Genomic DNA, 20,320 nt, shown 5'->3' on the forward strand with positions numbered 1-20,320 from the left:
TTAAATTATGTTTTAAATCATCTCAGTTTTAAATAACTAATTAAGCTTTAGCAAGTATAAGTTTTTAAAGAATTAAAAAAAATCATGCTAACGGAGATTTGCACAATTTCAACTATATGATGCGGGGTGAAAACACACTTCATTCAATTTTAGGAAAAGGCTCTGATATACCCCTCAACTTTGTCATTTAGAGCTGATATATTCCTTGTTATGAAAGTGGCTCATATATACCCCTACTTGTAAACAAATGACTCACATATACCCTTTTTCTCTAACGGAAATAAAAAAAATTAATTTTAATCTAAATTTTTATTTTTTTTTTCTAAAAAATATAATTACATATGAATAAATTTAATCCTGGTCAAACATATTTTTTTTTGACTTTTTTTTGTTTCAATGAATAGTTTATAATTATTATTTTGATAATCAAATTTATTTATGTTTCACTAATATTCTTGTAAAAGTTATTGTAGATGACCAAATTTTTTCTTCGAATACGAAATTAAATTACAATACACACAAAAAAAATAGTTTAATTTTTTTTCTTTAAACTAAGGAATGAAAGAAAAAAACAAAATAAGAATAAGAAACTCAAATAATTATAATAAAAGAAGTCAAAAAATAATTTATGTATGAAAAAAATTAAAATATACCTTGAACTTTGATAGAAGAATCATATATACCCCTAAATAATTTTTTTTAAAAAATTAGAAGTAATAAATATAAATTTAAAACTAATCTTTTAACTTCCGTTAAATGAAGGGTATATGTGACCATTTTGTAACGGCAGGGGTATATGTGAGCCATTTGTATAACGGTAAGGGCATATATGAGCCAGTTTTATAACGAGGGGTATATCAGCTCCAAATGACAAAGTTGAGGGGTATATTCCCTTCAATTTTTTCAAATTCAAACATATTAGTAATCTGCTTATAAATTTATTTTTACTAATTCAATAGCTAATTAAATTTTGGGTTGATTTACAACTCAAATGAACTCATCCCTTATAAAAAATATTGTTGGAATGATTCTGTTGCGTGATATGTTATTAAAATTCACGTACTAAAGAAAAAAATATATTATATAGCTAAATAAATTATATAAAAATAAAGATATTAAATTCTTTTTGTTTGAATTCATGAATGAATTAGACTATGATTCATTTTTTAATCTTTTTTAACTCGACTTATTCAATAAAAATTACATTTGGACATATTAATGATTCAATTAATTATTAACTCATTTCATTTTACTTCAATCCTAAGTTTGACCTGCCATGAGTTCTCGACATATTTTTTGTTACAACTATATTTGATGGTCAAGTCATATATATCTGAATTTTATCTTTAGTAGTTAATCCAACCACAATATACTTATTCTGATTCATTAATTATAAAATTTGATTCATTCATAATATACACATCATGGATGTAAAATCTAAGTGTTTAATTTTAATTTACTTTCATAATAACATAAGCTATAATAGAACGAAATCCAACTCAAATGTCAATTTGCTCTATTTATCTTTATCTGTTTTTATTCTCTAATCTCTCCTTGCCTATAAATTATTAGTGGATTGCCTCAAAGACTAAAGAAGACATACTCTGTCAAGTCAAGCAAATTATAGCTCATCAACAGAGAGCAAATATATATATTTTTAAAAAAATAATAAAAATTTATTTTAGGATATATTGAATAAAGTTACATATCGATGTCGATATCGATGTGAAATATATTTCTTTTGTCTGTGTTTTTCTTTCCTAATAGAAATACATCTCCATCAATTGCCCATTTTTGTTTATTGGTCACAAAGCGTGATGATAAATAAAACACATTAATTGGTAAAGGAAAAAAAAATGAATGGATAAGAAAAATATATAATATATTATATAGAGTACTATATACTATATAGTATCTTAAACACTATATGCTGCTTTTGATCGTGCAAGCAACTCCATTTGAGATCATTTTTAATTTGTTTGGTTCAAATTAAGAAAAATTAAGGAGTTTAAATTATGTACACTTGTCATGAATAATTTTAATGTTTACACCTCATGTTCGATTAAACTATAATAACAAGTAAATCATGTTTGTTTCATATTAAACATTGATAATATAGTTTTTTTCCCCATACGTCAATGTTATGAATTGTGTCCCACGTAGGTGGCTGGGATCAGAGCTATCACCTTATATGGTTGTCCAATCTTTCAAATTCTAAAGGTCGGTTCAAAATCAATTTTTTTATCGCGACATCAAAATTAAGCAAATTCAGATTTTATTTTGTTCAGTATTAATGGATTTTCTTATTATTTTGTTCGTCCAAAGTATTGAATTGTGTGTCCTTTATTAGTAGGCGAAAAATCTTTATTTTTTAAACAATTCTTATCATCTTTATTTCTGAAACAGAACCACTTTTATTATTACATCAATGAAGTGCATAATTTAAACATATCTTTTGAATCTTGGATGATCCAACTCGGAAAAAACTTCTTCCGAAATATATCCTTCAACAAAGAGATAGAGTATCTACCTAAACTATCAGCTATATTGTTCACATATCTAGAAATATATGTAAATTCGATACGATTGAACATGCTTAAAAGCTTCCAACATCTTCACACAACACTTCTATCTCCCATGAAATTGTTACTCGTTTTTCTAAATGATATTTTATAAATACTCAAATGTGAAGGCGTGACCATGGGCCATGGCCGACATATATGGTCCATGCCTATGTTAACAAACAAATCCATGTTGGGACTTCTAGACCAGTTCAACTTGTATGTGTCTACAATTTCTAGGTTTTGGCCATTTTGTTAACAATTTATTAGAACAAGTCAAAGTTCAACATGTCTCTGTCTAAAATTTTTAGGCTTTTGACGTTTTTGTTAAGAATTTATTATTAGTGTGTATATTAACTTAATAATTTCACGTAGATAATTCAAGTCTTGTCTTTTACGTATTCAGATTGTTTATCATTTATTCATTTCAATTTTTCAGACATTTTTATAAATTGGAGTCTTTGACAAATTTAAAGGAACATAAGAATATAAAAAAGTGAATGTAGTTTTTATATTTAATAATTATACGAAAATAGAAAAGGCTTCATTTATTTTCTTATGAAAATTCAACTAAAGATTGTATATAAGAGTATTAGTTAAATTTTAGTAGTACTGCTTTGTTTTGTTTTCAATGTACATTCATGAGAATTAAATTACTCATCAATTCATGGGTGAATTTCATTGTCTATCATTTTATATATCAATTATCGTATTTTTATAGTTCAGATATTATCTCATCCACCTTTCAGATACATATTTAAGATTAATAAATGGGTATATCACAAAGAGCTTATTATTTCAATGTATATATTTTCTGTATTTTTGTATCTTGCCTTGATTATGTGTGTACTATCACTGCAAAAATAGTTTAAATTACATGGGGATTTTTCTGGAAATTAGTATAAAAATTCGTAGAAAAATTCTCGTATAATTCACATTTTTCTTATAGTGTATTATTTTCATGTATAAGATGTGTTTTTGTAATTTATATCCTTATTTGATTGTATTTTTATTAACGTATTCTTGCTTGAATATATTTTTGTGGTTATTTATATCCATGTACACACCCTATGTTTTTGTTGTTTGTACATACTCTTTATATTTTTATATTTCGACTTGGTTGTATCATGTAACATGTACGTATTATTATTTTTTTGGTTATGAAATATACTTTTTTTTGGTGTATCCTCATTTGTATGTATAAGATCTTTAGCACTATTCTAATTTAATCATTACATGTGAACGAATATATATTTAAATAATATATAGTTGCTCGATAAATAACCAGTAAACTGCATTCGTTTTAGTAAGTTTCTCATAATCTTTAAGTTTTTTTTTAAAAAATAAATAAATTTGGAGGCCATGTTGGCCTTTTATTAATATTTATATTATGAGAGAATTAAGATCGTTTACCAAACTTGTCATCACATATTATTTCAAACAACTAATTAAAAGAAATAAATTCTTGTTTATTGCTGAGACGACTAACTAGTTTATCGTGATTTTCACATAGTTTAATTTTTAAAAAAGGAAATTGAAGGCCATTTATTACATAATATTAATTTGAAGGAAATCTAAGAAAATGTTTTCACTTAAAAATTCAAAATATGAAGAAAAAAAAATAACAAACACAAGGAAAAGTTTGGTAATTCAATCTAGCATTTAAGTATATAAATTAAAAATAATTTTTAATTATTTATAAAAATATAATTTTTTATCGAGGGAGATTCGGATAAGCACTATTCCCCGATTAATATAGCGTGTCCCCTCTCTATAGTCTATACCAAACTAATTTTGCAATAGCCCCCTTTTCATAACGCATACAAGTTACTAGAAATCAAGTGTAGTACTGTACTAGCATTCTTAACACGTTTAGTTAAATTTCCACAATTGAAAAAAAAATTGTTTGAATTTTTCACATGTCAAATCTTCTCCGTTATAATTTATGAGATTTATTTTAACTTAAAGTTTATAACTTTAAATTAAAAGTATATGTTAAATATATGAAAATATTATTTAATACTTTAATCTTAAATATATCGTGTAAAAAATTAAAATTAGTAGTTGTTAAAAAGGAGAAGATTCAGTCTATTCTAAATGGGCAAAAAATGAGACTAAGACAACAAATTATTAATTTTGCCATATTTTTCCCCAGTACGTATGATTAGTTATTTTGTCCACGCATAGTTCCTTTTCTCTTTTACTTGGTATTTTTTAAATAGTACTATGTAGTATATATTATTTTTAGGTTAGAATAAACTCTAATAGATAATAAGAGAAACTATAGATATATCATTATTTATTTTTATTATAGAAGAGGCTACAAGCAGTTTCCTTTTAAATTTTTTTTTGTATTTTATGACTTTACATCTATTTAAGAATTATATAAAAAAAATATTATAAATCATAATAATTTATACCTCTAAAATATTTGAAAATATATCAAAAGATTTTGTTAACTCTCAAAATTTCATTTATATATAACATAAATTGGGATAAAGAGAGAGATATTATATAAATGCATAAAATATATTGAAAATCACAATAATTAATAACTTAAATATCAAAAAAAATTTATAAAAAAAGCTAATTGACTTTTGAAATTTCATTTGTATCACATAAATCAACACAAAAGAATTATCATATATTATGTGAAAATTACGTAAAATAATACTATAAATCACAATAATTAACAACTTAATATCTCTCTCCATATAAATATAAATAAAATTTGTTGACTAATATATAAAAGCATGTTAAGAAATTGATTAACTTCAAATTTCACATATATCACATAAATAAGTTAACCCGTGAGATCCGTATCAAGTATATAATATATAATTGCTAGAGTAAAGTGGCAAAAGTTAAAGTATCAAATTTTAAGATATTGGATTTTATTCTTCGTATAAAGTAGTTGCTTGGGAGAACTTATACATTCTCTCTTATATTGGGTTATATATTCTGTATAGTGTGTTAGAGTTGAAATTATTTATTTCATAATTCAATTCCTCATCCATACAATTTTCTTTATTTTCCCCTAATTGATAAAAATATAGTATTTTCTACTTCTATAAATTATTTCATGCAAATATTTCCCTTCGTAAACGTACGTAAGCACACGTAGCATAATGCAAATTAAAAATTGATTTCGAGGACTTAGATTCTCTTTTTAAGGTGGAATTCGTAACACCTTTTTGATAATGCGATATCGAAAAGACATTCGATTACATAGAGTATGTAACATATACTTTTTTCGCCCCAAAATATTTATACATTTTACTTTTCAAGAGTTGAAGTATTTATGAGTTGAAAAAGATTTTATGATATATTCTTCATCATAATTTATAAAAATTTTATATAGTTTTTAAATATCTAAATTCTAATATATTAGATTGACTTAATCTAATTTAGCATTGAGAACCAAACTAATTGACTATAAAAAAATGATAATTATTTAGCGATGGAAGGACTAAAGTAGAAGATAAATGTCAAAACACACCTAAACTATTCTCTGTGTTTAAATTTCATACCTAAACTATCACTTATTAGTTTGAGAAACACACCTCAATAGTGCGTGTAATGCACTTTTATTTGAAAAAATCTTTAACACATAGCATTCCACATGAATAAAATATTTTATCTTAACAAAAATTAAATAATAAGTTATTATATTAATTAGAAATTAAAGATTAAATATCGTTATCTCAAAAAGAAAACTTTTTAAAATACAAATTTAAATTATTATTTTTTGTCATTTTAATGGCGCAAAATTTAGTCACAAATGACCATAAATGTAGCAGAGTTCGCCCTAGAAAAATGACAAGCAGTATAGCAGTTTGCATCCACGGGCGAAAAATGACAAGCAGTATAGCAGTTTGCATCCACCAGTAAATTCGGAGTCGCCTTTATTATAGAGCGCTTTATCAAAAATTTTTGATTTAAATTTAATTTTAATCGGACTCTAATATAAATATAGAATATCAAAAATGAAAAAAAAAAGATAGGCTTAAAATGGAGCCACAAATTTACTCAAAACGCCTAAAAAGTGCAGCAATTGATCAACCTCAAATTTTCTCCAACACAAGTCATTTGGCTTCGAATGCAACATATATACATGCCCAACATATACTTGCTCCCAAATTTACTTCAATATCTCCATCTTTGAAGCCTCCAAACAAATTCAGCAAATTGTTGCTAATATTAAAATCAATAGTGCTCTTTCAGACACAAGTTCATAATTAAAGGGTTTGAAGAGTGTTTTATCATTTAGTTATTTCACGGCAAATTGTGATGAGATTATTATACTATTTTTGGGAAGGATAACTTATTTTGATACTATTTGTTATTTTGGTATAAGTTATTTAAAATTTTTTGTTAAAAGCAAAAAGTCTTATATCGATGATTAATAAGATGGATGGACGGACTTCTTATAAGGCTTGAACTATCTTTTCCTTTGAGCTAACTTATGAGGTATGAATTAGGCCTAAGATTTAATTTAATACTTTCCAATTAAACACTAAATTAAGTGTCATTAAATATTTATCTATTTATGCATATCCTTCAGATCAAACAACCCTGAGTTCTATTTTAAAGAGTTAAAAGGCATAGAGTGAATATTTTGAACTTCACATATTCTATGTTTTATGATAGTTATATTAAATATTTGTAACTCAATTCTAATCAATTTACTTGTTGTGCAATTTCAATGAGTTATTTTGTTTATAATATAATATAGAATTTAAAATAAAATTATTGAATTAGATCGAATATATATATATTTTATTTTAATTTTGCCACTAGTTTCAAATTATTAGATATATAGAGATGTCCAGTATTAGTAACTTATTTCTAAATTCAACCATTGTATATAGTTAATAAATTTTTAAAAATAAAGTAAAACAATAATTTTTAGTATATCAAACTCATATTATTTACAAAATAAACGGGTTTTTTTAAGTATACTTTTTTCCTCCTATGAAGTGGTATTTAGCAAAGAATGGGGGTCAAACGATATGAAGAGCTGTCGTGCCACTTTAGCACTATATCGTACTATTTTCTGTTCAAAATAAATAATTTTTTTATGATCCAAAATATTTTTTCAAGCCAAAACTACATTAATTATTATTTCAAAAATTATCATTCTCTTCACTAGGATTTTTACCTATCTCTATTTTAAAGAAGAGTTTGGGAAGAAAGTAAAAGAGTTAATATTGATAAATTACTTTTAATTAATAACTAAATTTTTAAAAGAATATATTATACAACAAAAATTATTTCATTTTTACTCTGAGGGAATAATATCTTGTTTCAAATTGTCAAAGCACTAAGGGTCATTTGGTTTGTTGTACAAAGCTACCGTAATATTATAGTGTTCGAATTGTAATTTTTTGATTAATTTATTTTAAAATTAAAAAATAGTATAAAATATTTTCAAATTAAACATAATAGAATATCATCAATTATATACTATATATATATATATATTTTATCACATACTTAATTATAAAATATCCCCCTTATTTTTATTTGGATTTTCAATTTGGTGTCCAACATCTATACTGAATGATTTTCTATTCTAAAATATTCAAAAATTTATAATTAAAAATAAATTAATATTTACTACATCACCTTACTTTTTACTTTTTACATTTTTTTTTTCTTTTTGGTTGAATAAAGAACCCTTATTCCCTAGAGGGTGAAAGGTTAGAGGTGCTTGCATTGATTCTCCACTTCTATAAAAGTCAATTCCCAATTTCTAGTTTGTTCCTCTTCCTTCCACATTTTTTCATATTTATTACTCTTTCTTCCATGTTTTATTTTTATATAAAAAGAAAAAAAAAACTCAAACTCATACTTCAAACAGATTACTTTATTCTTAAAAAAAATGTATAAATCATTATATTTTTATTTAATATTTTCAGTCATATAAAATGATATTTGTTTAAATAAAAAAATCCTTCTTTAATCACCGTTAAAAGATAAAAATAAAATCAATCAAAACAATTGTAATTGACTTGGATTTTTTATGTCATCTAATCAAATATTTATTACTTTCAAAACAATTATTATCAGAAAGAAAATGAGAATAATAATTTAATTATATTTTGATTTTTAAAATAATATTTATTTTGAATTATCCAAAAAAAATTTATATAGACGACAGTTAAAATAATTCAGATGGAGTATTAACTCAAGATTCCTTCGTTCAATTTACTTATCCACTATACAAAAGTAGATTTTCAAAGTTATGTCTTTCAATTTTAAGTATTAGGAAATAATTTATTATCTTATAACTTTTTTTATCTATTATTATTAAGTACTATTCATTTTTTAATTATTAAATTACTTATAATTATAATTATGAGTAACATGTTAAAACTACTTTTTTTTATTTAAGTACTTTTAAGGGGTATGCAAAATTAAGCATAAACCAGAAATTATGAATGAATAAAAGATTTATTAGGAGCGTATTTCATTAAAAGAAAATAATTAATAATTCTTGATTTGATAAAAATAAACAAGTAAAATAAACGAATTAAAGTATATCAATCTTCTAAATTAAAAGGGATACATATTTATTCATACATAATTTATTTAAGATTTCAAATTTCAAAATGGACTTTTTATTAGTTAAATTTTTTGTCCAATAAAATACCATCATGTATATTGAGATCGAGTGAAATAGTAATAAAAATAAAAAAATAAAAGGAATACATGTCAATAAAACTATGTATGATGTTTTACTTTTTAGACGTTGTGGAAATTAACACAAGTTAGATCATAGATTTACAAATCACAATTTCATAAAATAGGAGAATATTCAACATGCAATATTATTATTGGAATAAAGAAAAGTAAATCTTTAACAGTCTAAAGTTATAAATATTCTCTACTTAGAGTTTAAGTCCCATGTAATGACAAATCAAATCATTAATTACTTCCCGCGTTTCAATTTATGGCGTCGATCAGCAAGTTGTTGTTGTTTTAAAAAATAAAACTTATTAGACTAAACATTTGAAATATATTATAATATTAAAATATCTTTTCGTCACATCGTTTTAGATATATTATTCGAAAAATGAATTTTTTAAAGAGTTGTAAAAAATATAAAAAAATAACATGCTTTTAAGAACTGAATTGTAAAATAAAACAAACAAATTAAAATGAATCGTGCCAATAGATTTGAAGAGAGTAATATATATGCAATATTAAAGTAGAAAAATCATTTTTGAATGACCCTTGCGTTTAATTTATATTTATTTCATAACTTAATACATAATCAACCTTTTAAACTTGTCGAATATATTCCATTTTGATACTTAAACTAAGTCTTATTTCAATAGAACGATCCAACTCCTAATAAAGTGTTATAATTAGACATTTTCGATTCACGTTTAATTTTTTCAGGTATGTTCTCATTCTTGTATTATAGATAGTGAAGTTAACAAGTGAAATGTGTCCTTCATATATATTCACCTTAATATATCGCAAAAATTTCAAAGTATTTTCTATTTGGTATTAATGCATGTGATGAAGGATATGATAACTAATAGACGAATCAAAACACAATTTTTTTTTTTAAAAATAAAATAATAAATCTAACTGAAATATTTTATTAAGAATCAAGATATTTAGTTAAAATTAGAGGTAATTCAAATATCTAAACTGAATATTATAACAAAAAGTTAAGTGGTTAGTTATGTATTAAATTTTATATTTATATAATATTACTTAAATTCTGGTACATATTCCAAGTTTCCAACTTCGAATAGGGACACATAAAAACAAAAAATAAAAATAAAATAAAATAAAAATTAAAGACACTCCACATGAAGAAGCACCCCGTTTCTCTCTCCTCTCTCTTGTTTTTGTCGGTAAGTGCACGCACTCACGAGACTCGATGTGAGAGAGTGTAAACACATACCGCGTGGACCTTTTCTAATCTGCTAAACCACCATAGCCCCTTTGACATTATTTAAAGTCAACCCCCTCCAAAACCACCAATAAAAAATACTAATATTTTTTATTTATTTAATTAAGATGAGGACAAAAGATAAGTCCCTTTGAATAATTTAACACACTACAATAAATTAATTTAAATTTATATATGTTTGTGCTAACCAACAAACCACAAAATCCTTATCTTTTTTTCCTTTTTCGAATCTTACTCAAACCAAGTCTTAGCACTTTTATTAAACAATTGTTAAGTTGTTGACATGTTAGCTAGCAAAATGCTTTGCTTATCCTATGTGAAAGATTGGATACAATTTTTATGGCTTGACTATGAAAAAGTTAAAAGAAGAGAAATAGATAAAGCAACACCATTGTTGTCATCTTCTTGGAAAAATTCTACTCCACTTATATTTTTTGTTGCATAGTAATGTAAAAAGTAAAAAGGGTTCAATTGAATAGACTTTTATAAATAAAATTATAATTTGTGGTATGTTGCATAAGTTATACTCCATCAAGTAATGTATGTACTTTCCTTTTTAGCTTGTAAAGAAAGTGTCATAAGTTAAAAATAATTAATTATTTCAAATATTTTATTTTCTATGATCATGGATATATTTATTAAATATTTTAGATCATTCAATTTCCCCCCCTTTTTTCATAAAATTTGTTTTCGGCCAAATATCATAATTTTAAATCGAATTCTTCATCCTTTCACTTTTATTTATTTTATATTGACTTAGCATGCTTTATACAGATTAATAAATAATAAGTAAAATAATAACTTTATTATAGCGACATTTGACGAGATATTATCTCCCATTACAAAAAAAGAAGATAATTGAATTCTTTCACTTTTTCGAACTGAACAAGTAAAATAAACTTTTATGTCAATACATAAATAAATAAAGGTATCGATGGAGTAATTAATTGATGTGATTTACAAGAATACTTCTATTAGTACAATTAATACTATTAACGGCTGTTTGTTAAAATGTATAAGAATAATACTAAATAGATTATACTAATAATATTTATATTATCTAATTATATTATTTCTTATATATCATTCAATGTATTAAAAATAACGTACATTATATTAAAATATTTTTCACAAAAACCACCTTTCATAATTATTAATATATAGAATTAATGCCTACATTATTTTTAGTAATACAGTACTAACCCTTATTTTGAAATTATTGTTAGTACATAAATTTCACCTTTTGAGAACTAAAATCTTGAACATATGAGGACTAAATATGGGTAAAAGTAAAACTCATTAAGTCATTAAAAGAAAAGGTCCAATGTTTTCAAATAGAAATCAAAAAATGAAAAAAATTTGTTGTCCCCCACCTTCTCTCTCTAAACATATTATTAGTGAAAACCAGCCAAATCACACACAATCTCTTTCTATAAATAATAAATGTATTCCACTCATTTATGCCTCTCCTCAGATCCCTTTTCCATATCTCTCTCTCTTAAGCCAAAAGTCAGCGCCTTCTTTTGTTCTCTCTGCATTTCCTCTCTCTAACCAAAAAGTCAAGGCCATAGCCAAGAAATTAACAAAAATGGAAGAGGATTGGGATCTACATGCGGTGGTCAGAGGCTGCGCCGCTAGTTCCACCGCCGCTGCAGCCACCACCACAGCCACCACTAATTCTTGTTGCAGCAGCTTCCAACCAAGACAAGATGGCAACTTTTTTAGTTTTCAAGATCCATTTGTCCCAAGATTTGATAACCCCATAAGTGATTTTGAAGAGTTGCATAATCTTTACAAGCCTTTCTTCCCTAAAGCACAACAAATACCTCTTTCTCCTCAAAATAATACTAATAATATACCCATTTCACCTCTCTCTGTTCTTGGAGGACTACAAGATCTATCACCCCAACAAACACTAAAACAACAACAACAACAACATATTCATCAGCTAAACAGTACAAGATTAACACAACCCAAACAATCTCCTCTGTCTGTATATGGTTCCACAACTACTAGTGCTTCACATGTTCAAAGCCCAAGACCTAAAAGAAGGTAACTTTAACTATTTTTTTTTATGAAGTTTTTTGATGGAAAGATTAGACCTTTGTTAGTTTTTACATATACCCATATCATAAATTTGTATATTCACACATTTTAATGATTTTTTCTCAGAAAAAATCAATTGAAGAAGGTATGTCAAGTACCTGCTGAAGGTTTATCTTCTGACATGTGGTCTTGGAGAAAATATGGACAAAAACCCATCAAAGGCTCTCCATATCCAAGGTAAATTCCTTAATCTCTCTTTTAATTACATTTTAAAGTTGGTTTAAAACAACTTAAATAAATTTAATTACTTTTTTTTCAGTAATTAAAGTTTTTCTGATATACTCTGTTTTCTTGCTTTTGGGTAAAAACAGGGGTTATTACAGGTGTAGTACCTCAAAGGGTTGTTTGGCCCGAAAACAAGTGGAGCGGAATAGATCCGACCCGAATATGTTCATTGTAACTTACACAGCAGAGCACAATCACCCTATGCCAACTCACCGGAATTCCCTCGCCGGAAGTACCCGTCAGAAGCCGGCGAATTCCGAAGCTGGTACTGTAAGTGACTCTAACAAACCCACTTGCTCATCGCCGGTATCTTCGCCGGCGTGTCATTCACCGGCGACGGAGAAGCAAGAAAGCAGCAGGGATGAAAGAGAAGACATTTTTGAAGACGACGATGACGAATTTGGTAGTTCAAATATGGGATTAGATAACATGGAGCCTGCAGATGATGATTTTTTTGAAGGGTTAGATGAACTCGCCGCTCAGACCACCGGAGATTGCTTTTCCGATAATTTTCCGGGGTCTATGCAGCTTCCATGGATGTCAAATAACGCCACAACCACCGCCGCAGGCGGCGTTTGACTTGCCGGATAAAAAAGTTGAAGATATTGATGCTTTTCTTCTTATTCACTTTTCTTTTTCACTTGGTAGGAGTATCTTTTTTTGTCCGTTAGAGATATAGGAAAATAGAAAGCAAGAGAGAATCTTGATATCTCAATGTCTTTTTTTTCTTTAATTATAAATTTTAATTTTTTTTTGTTCTCTTTTTGTACGTGTAAGGTATAATTCCATTCTCCATAATCATAGTAGAGGAAAAAGGAAAAAGTAAGAGTAGTAGGTTAATTATATTGGATTATATAAGGTACATAGAGATTAGAGGTAAAAAAATTCCATTAGTTGATAAATGTTGTATTTTAATTAGTAGTACTAGTAATCATTATCAATGATTTAAGTTTTTTCAAGTGTAACCTTTTTATACCTTTTGTGGTGCTTGTTTCATGTTAGTGTTTTTGAGTGTTTGTGCTACTAATTATGTTTGGTGATTTTTCAGTCCTACCAAATGGAATCTTGGGAAATTTGCTGGCAAATTTACCTCAAACAACCACCATATTTAGTTAGGTGTGTAAACATAGATTTGATTGAAATTTGAAAAATGAGTTCTATCTTTTTGATTTGATGCGATGTTCAAAAGTAAAAGAGGACTTTTGATCATGATTATAACAGATATATAAAATTTATCATAATATTTTTTAATCTCGTAATTGATTGAGGAGTAATAATTTAAATTTTTACTCCAAAAAAAAGAAAAATAAAATCTTTCTCTAGAGCTACTAGATATCTCTAAATGCGGGTGTTGTAGACTCATATCCAGTTAGGTACTGTACAAAGTGAATGTGATGTGTTCTAATGGAACTTCTATCTATTCAAAGTTAAAATTCAAGGATTGAAGTTTGTTTTTTCAATATTTATTCAATTCTTTCAACTGAGTTTACAACTTGCTAATATGCAAAGTTAGGTAATTTATCGGAACGATATTCTATCTTTTTGACTTTTATATTTCTTTAAGTTGAAATAATTGTTTTGATCAGTTTAAATTTGATTTACTTGAAAGGAAGTCGAGCCAATTGAAAATAAGAACTTACTTGATATCAACTAACGTTGCCACATTTATTCGACAACAAATTCAAGAAAGAAAGATCTTTGAAAGTTGTACTACTATGGGACTTCTATGGCTATAAATAAAACATATCATTGTGAAAAAAAGTTCAAGAGTTAAAAACATAACATAACATTTATCTAACTTGAGAGCTAATACCACATATGGTCACTCAACTATGTACTCTTTCATCATATGGTCACTCAAGTTTCAATTTTACTTCAAAAGTCACTTAACTATGCACTTTTCTCTCAGAAAGTCACTCAACTTTGAGTTTTAACTCAAAAGTCATTCAATTATTCACTCTTCTCTCAAAAAGTCACTCAATTTATTTAATTATTTTTTAATTTTTGTTTGTATTAAATATTTATATAACAAACCAAAATTTTAAAAAATAAAAAATATCATTTAAACAATTTGTTTAAAAAATAATTAATATCTGAGAGAAGAGTGGATAGTTGAGTGACTTTTGAATTAAAATAGAAAATTGAATGACTTTCTGAGAAAATAGTGCATAATTGAATGACAATCTGAGGTATTAACTCCTCACTTGACATAAAACTTTAGGTTATAAGTTTGGGTAATTGGCATCTATAGTCTCTCAACAACTAGAACATAGTGGACAAGAGCATGAAAGGACGAAACATATCTTTTCAAAAGGGAAGCACCCACCAAAAGAACATTGGAATCTATTAGATACATTCTAGCATATGGGGAATAATAGTATAAACAACATGTTGGAGCAGTACCTCAACAATAACCCCCCAAAAAGGACAAAAAGAGAGAAGGAACATGTTAAGAAGAGGCAAAATTTCACTTGAACTATGCTACTCAGCTTGTGCACGTTTCAACTATTCTATCAAATATATATTATTTTTCACCAGCACATATTCAAGTAACTCTTGGCAGCTAAAACATAGATGGAAACGGATCACTTGGCTTTTCTTTTTTTGATTTTTTTTCATCCCACTTCATTGATCGTTATACCTTTCACTTGTCAAACACACAACTTCATCAAACCCAAATTTGGACTCCGTAGAAACACAGCTAACTGCAGCAACAGTCAGACATAATTCATACACATCACGAAGAACACTAATGTATGAGTTCCTAACAAAAACTAAGATATTGATAGCAGAAGACCATCAGAAATCTGGATTTCAGAACTGTGCATACATGGAGATCAAAAGACAAACACATTTTCACTCCATGTCGAAAGGAAAACCAAATATCAGTATAGGATAGACGAACAGCATTAAGATACGTTCAAAGCCAAAATATTAAGCTTAGTACAGAGTTGGCACAATATAAGCATAACTTTTATTTGAACTTTATCTTGATTTTCATATCAATAAAATCATTATCCAAGAACACATAAGCAATTACACCAGCTACAACTTGGATGAAATTTGAAAATTCAAATCAGCACGACCACCAAATTTGTGACATCATTTTGTTGTGTCCAAATGATAATCAGTTCATTAAAAGGGCAATGAATGGAGATGTCTTCATAGAACGTGATTTGTGTACCTACACAACAACTTATGCATCAATACAGGTATGTCAAATGATAGCACGGAGCTTGAAGACCAAATTAGACCTCTCACATTCCATTTGATCTTAGCCAAAAGGTCGAGAAACTATCCAAATGGGACCTCAACTGACTGCAAAAGAATCTCGACATGCCCAGTGAACATCACAGCAGAATTAGGAAAGTATCTTCAGTTCCAGTTAGTATTAGGCAGTTGAAGTAGAAACCTTGTATCCTTCCACAAAACTCCGCAACTTTTCTGTTTCACCAATGTCAGAAAGCCATGGAGTGAGGACTTCCATGGTAATGTAGTCAGGATTACATGCATTTTCAGTCATTTGGTCCATTATTTCAGATGCCTTTTCAACCCAATTCCTCTCCCGAAGACCTTTAAAGAGGGCATTGTATGTTTTGGTATTTGGTCTTACCCCTTTGTCCTTCATATCACCCAACAAAGAAATAGCAGCTTCTACTTTGTCACTCTTGCAGAGAGTGTCAATCAAAATATTGTATATGACTGTGTTTGGTGGCACATTAATAGCTGAACTCATATTCTGGAATATTGTCATAGCTTCATCAAGATTTCCAGCTACGCAATATGCATGAATTAATGCTCCATATGTAACAACATTAGGCAAATAACCATCATCAATCATCCTCTTCATAATTCTACTGGCAGCTGTAAATTGCCCCTTCTCGCTGAAATATGATATTAAAGTGTTGTAGGTGTAACAGTCAGGTTTGATACCTGCCTCTTCCATATCTTTAAGCATCTTATGTGCTTCCTCAATCTTATTTTTCCTACAAAGTGCCCCAATCAGAGTATTGTAGCAGATAACATCCAAGTCAACCCCAGCTTCTTTCGCCTTTGAAGCAATACAGGAGGCCTCATCTGTTCTTCGAGCCTGGCAAAGGCCCATGATCAAACTGTAGTATACCCTGGCATCAGGGAGACACCTATCTTCTGACATTTCATTGAACAAACTCATTGCTCTGTCAATATTGTTGACACTGCAAAAAGTCGTAATGAGGATGGTATAGGTGATTGCATTCCCCTTTAAACCCTTCTCTTGCATCTCAGCAAAAAATCTCATAGCACTGCTAACTCTCCCGAACTTACACATTCCATGGAGCAAAGTATTCATAGTTATGACATTTGGCACAACCCTGTCCTTTTTCATCTGGTCAAAAAGCTCCAATGACCTCTCAATCTCACCTACTTTGCAGTAACCATCTATCAAGCAATTGTAGGTAATAGTATTAGGTACATATACATTCTCCAATCTCATCTTCTCCATCAACTTTAACCCTTCTTCTTGTTTCCCTACCTTGCAAAGTCCATCAATCAATGTATTGTAGAGAACGAGGTCTGGCTTAACAAGAACCCCATCAGTTCCACTCCCTCCCATCTTCTCAAACACCTGAAGTGCCTCATCGACCCTGTAACATTTGCACAAATAATTGATGAAAATCCCAAATGTCACAACATCCGGGTTAACTTCCATTTCCTTCATCTCATTCATAAGCAAATTCATCTTTTGAAAATCATGCTCCCGGCCTAACCAGCTCAAAAGGGCATTGAATGAAGAAGCCTTCACCTGACCACCCAACTTCATCATATCATGCAAAAGGTCCCAGGCCTTATCACACTTCCCACTTCGACAAAACTTGGTAATCAATTTAGTAAACCACACATCATCCATGAACACACCATGCTCGAAGAATCTCACAAGAAGTTCATAAATTTCCTCCACACTCATCCTTCTCCCCACCCAATTACTCTTCCACATAGCACTCAGAACAATATCCATCGTACTATTGTTCGGAGGAAAATCACTATCCCTTTTGAGCATTTCGTCGAGCACCTTGAACCCATCATCAATATTCCTTCCACGAAACAAAGAGTCCAACAACAAATTAACCACATTTGTATTTCTTGAATCCGAGTCTAGCTCATGGTATACAGATATCGATTCCTCCAGCATTTTGGCTCGCCCAAAGCATCGCATAAGGAGAGTCACAGCATTGATCGATAAAGGGATTTTTCGGTCTTTAGCAAAGGAAAACAGTTGAAAAAGCTTACGGGGTACGTCAGATTTTTCTTCACGCATTGCTTGTTCGAGAATAGCTTGAAATGTGAAGGAAAGAGAAGAGGGGTTTGATGATGAACTCGAACTATGAGTCTTGAAGAATTCAAAAAATTGTAAAGCTTTTTCAGTGGACCCCAATTGGCGAGTAATTTTGAGAAGGGAAGTTGGGGAAGGAGGAGTATGAAGATATTCAACCAGCTCGGAGTTGGAAATCCAGTCATTGTGATCAGTAGTTTTCAGAAGGGAGACTATTTTGGGAACGGCAAAGGAGATTGGCGGCTGTGGCAGAGGTTTCTGTGTATCGTCGATCTCGCCGGAGAAGCATCTCAAGCCGGAAATACTGCCGGTTTTCGGCAGTGTGGGGAGATGGAGGAGGGATTTTCTTGCAGCTGCGAGTTTCATAGTTATCGGATTTTCGGAAGTAGTAGTACCGATGGATAGTTTTAGGTCATAACATTTTGCGCGGGTCTATTCTTTACCAAATGAAATTTTATTTTAATGATAACAATATACGAATTTTTATCAGCATTTTATACTTAAATTATTTTGTTGAATTAAAAGAAAAAATTGAACCAAATACAAGACTCAACTAGATTGAACTTTAGTACTGAAATTTGTTTATCTTACTGTTATTCTTTTGTCTATTATAAAAAAATATACACATTACCGTTATTCTTTTGTCTATTATAAAAATATACACACATTAACAGGGAGGGAGCACATTTTAAAGAAGTCTTGCTAAAAAAATCTGGACAATTGATTTACTTATATAAATTTAAATAAGTTTCACCTCATGAGTAGTTTGGTTTTGTTCACTCATATTAGGCCATCAAACTAACACATTAAAAAAGGATGAACACTTAATCTCTTTACATGAACTTACGATTGAGTTAGGTTATGAACTTAAAATTGAGTTAGGTCAAAGATTCTAAATTCATTTCTTTATTCTCTTTTCGTCAAGAGGAAATACATAATTGCCCCATAAAATTTGTATCTTTTTTTTAAATAGAGACCTTAAGTTTGCAAGGTCCTATTACACCACAAAACTATCCAAAAACATAATAAATAAATTATTTTTTCACCATCAGTGTTCTCAATCCTAGAGCGTGTCTGCCACCTCCAACCCATTTAACAAAGACCAGTTTTATCCTAATCCAATCATTTTTAACCTATAACCCAAATTTCACCCACTTTCACCTACCCCGCTTTCTCTCCTCGACCGACCCTACGAAACTTCACGAGGCTAAACTAGTTGGTAGCATCACTGGTCGAAATTTGTTTTATAGTGGTGTCGAAACAAAGAAGTGAAGGCTCATAGGTTAGTGATTTGAAAAATCTTTTTAAAAAAAGTTTATTTTACATTGTAGTGAATTTTGTAGTGATTAGTCGTAGGTTTCTTTTACTGGTTTGATGTGTATTTTGTTTATTTTCATTTGTTGTTGTGTATATTACATATTTGTATTATTGGAAAGTTGACCTGTATCAGTTGATATGTAATTCTTTGTCGGGTTGTTGTTTTGAATATTGTTGTTACTTTCATTGATTCAGTGTTTCCAAGATCTGTTTGCAACTGTGAGGATAGTCTCCCTAATCACAAGAGATTGATTTCACAGATTTTAAACAAAAAAGAAAAGAAAAGAGAGAGAAAAAAATTGCAGATCTCCAACAGCTAACAATGGAGAATTTTGGGAAGGTGGGAGTGGGACTATTTAATGAAGAAACTAATTCATATTAGGAACGCCATGTGGCATTTTAGTATTGGGTGAATGTTGTTTTTTTATTCCTTGACGTGCCCAACTTGTGTGACAATATTGATGGTTTTGAATAGATCAAAATGATGTATTTATTGTGCTTTTGCATGATTTTGGGGTAATAGAATTTTCGTAAAATTAAAGTATCTACTTAAAAAAAGATATAAATTTGATAGGGATAATTATATATTTCCTTTTTTGTAATAATTATAATTATTATTGACTTGACACACTTTAAGAAACTATACATAATATGATAATATTATTATAGTATTTTTAAATTTATTAATTTTGGGGCTCGTTCTTTGTGAGGGATTAAAAGTAATAGTGATGGGATAATTTTTTTATGTTGTTTGATTGTCATGTTTGAAGTAACTTATCCGATTATTTATATCATAGTAATAAAATAAGAGATCCCATATACCTGTTGAGATAAGTTATCTCAGAACAGCTAACTCTACGATAAATT

General features: G+C 28.6%; 2 protein-coding genes across 2 annotated transcripts; one reads left to right on the top strand and one right to left on the bottom strand.

The window, feature by feature from the left end:
* The first annotated feature begins 11,945 nt into the window (after positions 1-11,945).
* On the top strand, positions 11,946-13,790 carry LOC107007610 (WRKY transcription factor 22-like). The gene is made up of 3 exons (XM_015206300.2): positions 11,946-12,546; positions 12,667-12,777; positions 12,912-13,790. Exons 1-3 carry the CDS (start codon positions 12,083-12,085, stop codon positions 13,402-13,404), a joined length of 1,068 nt encoding a protein of 355 aa, XP_015061786.1. The 5' UTR covers positions 11,946-12,082; the 3' UTR covers positions 13,405-13,790.
* Positions 13,791-15,699: 1,909 nt separating this feature from the next.
* LOC107010211 (pentatricopeptide repeat-containing protein At3g61520, mitochondrial-like) lies at positions 15,700-18,599 on the bottom strand. Its single transcript, XM_015209452.2, has one exon. It carries the CDS (start codon positions 18,500-18,502, stop codon positions 16,217-16,219), a length of 2,286 nt encoding a protein of 761 aa, XP_015064938.1. The 5' UTR covers positions 18,503-18,599; the 3' UTR covers positions 15,700-16,216.
* Positions 18,600-20,320: the final 1,721 nt, after the last annotated feature.

Source organism: Solanum pennellii, chromosome 1 (genome assembly GCF_001406875.1).
Source record: "Solanum pennellii chromosome 1, SPENNV200".
In the NCBI taxonomy this organism is placed as follows: domain Eukaryota; kingdom Viridiplantae; phylum Streptophyta; class Magnoliopsida; order Solanales; family Solanaceae; genus Solanum; species Solanum pennellii.

Coding starts and splice junctions, on each gene's coding strand:
- LOC107007610 (XM_015206300.2), top strand. CDS start 12,083: ATGGAAGAGGATTGGGATCTACATGCGGTGGTCAGAGGCTGCGCCGCT. Junction 12,547..12,666: donor AGCCCAAGACCTAAAAGAAG/GTAACTTTAACT, acceptor ATTTTTTCTCAG/AAAAAATCAATTGAAGAAGG. Junction 12,778..12,911: donor AAAGGCTCTCCATATCCAAG/GTAAATTCCTTA, acceptor GGGTAAAAACAG/GGGTTATTACAGGTGTAGTA.
- LOC107010211 (XM_015209452.2), bottom strand. CDS start 18,502: ATGAAACTCGCAGCTGCAAGAAAATCCCTCCTCCATCTCCCCACACTG.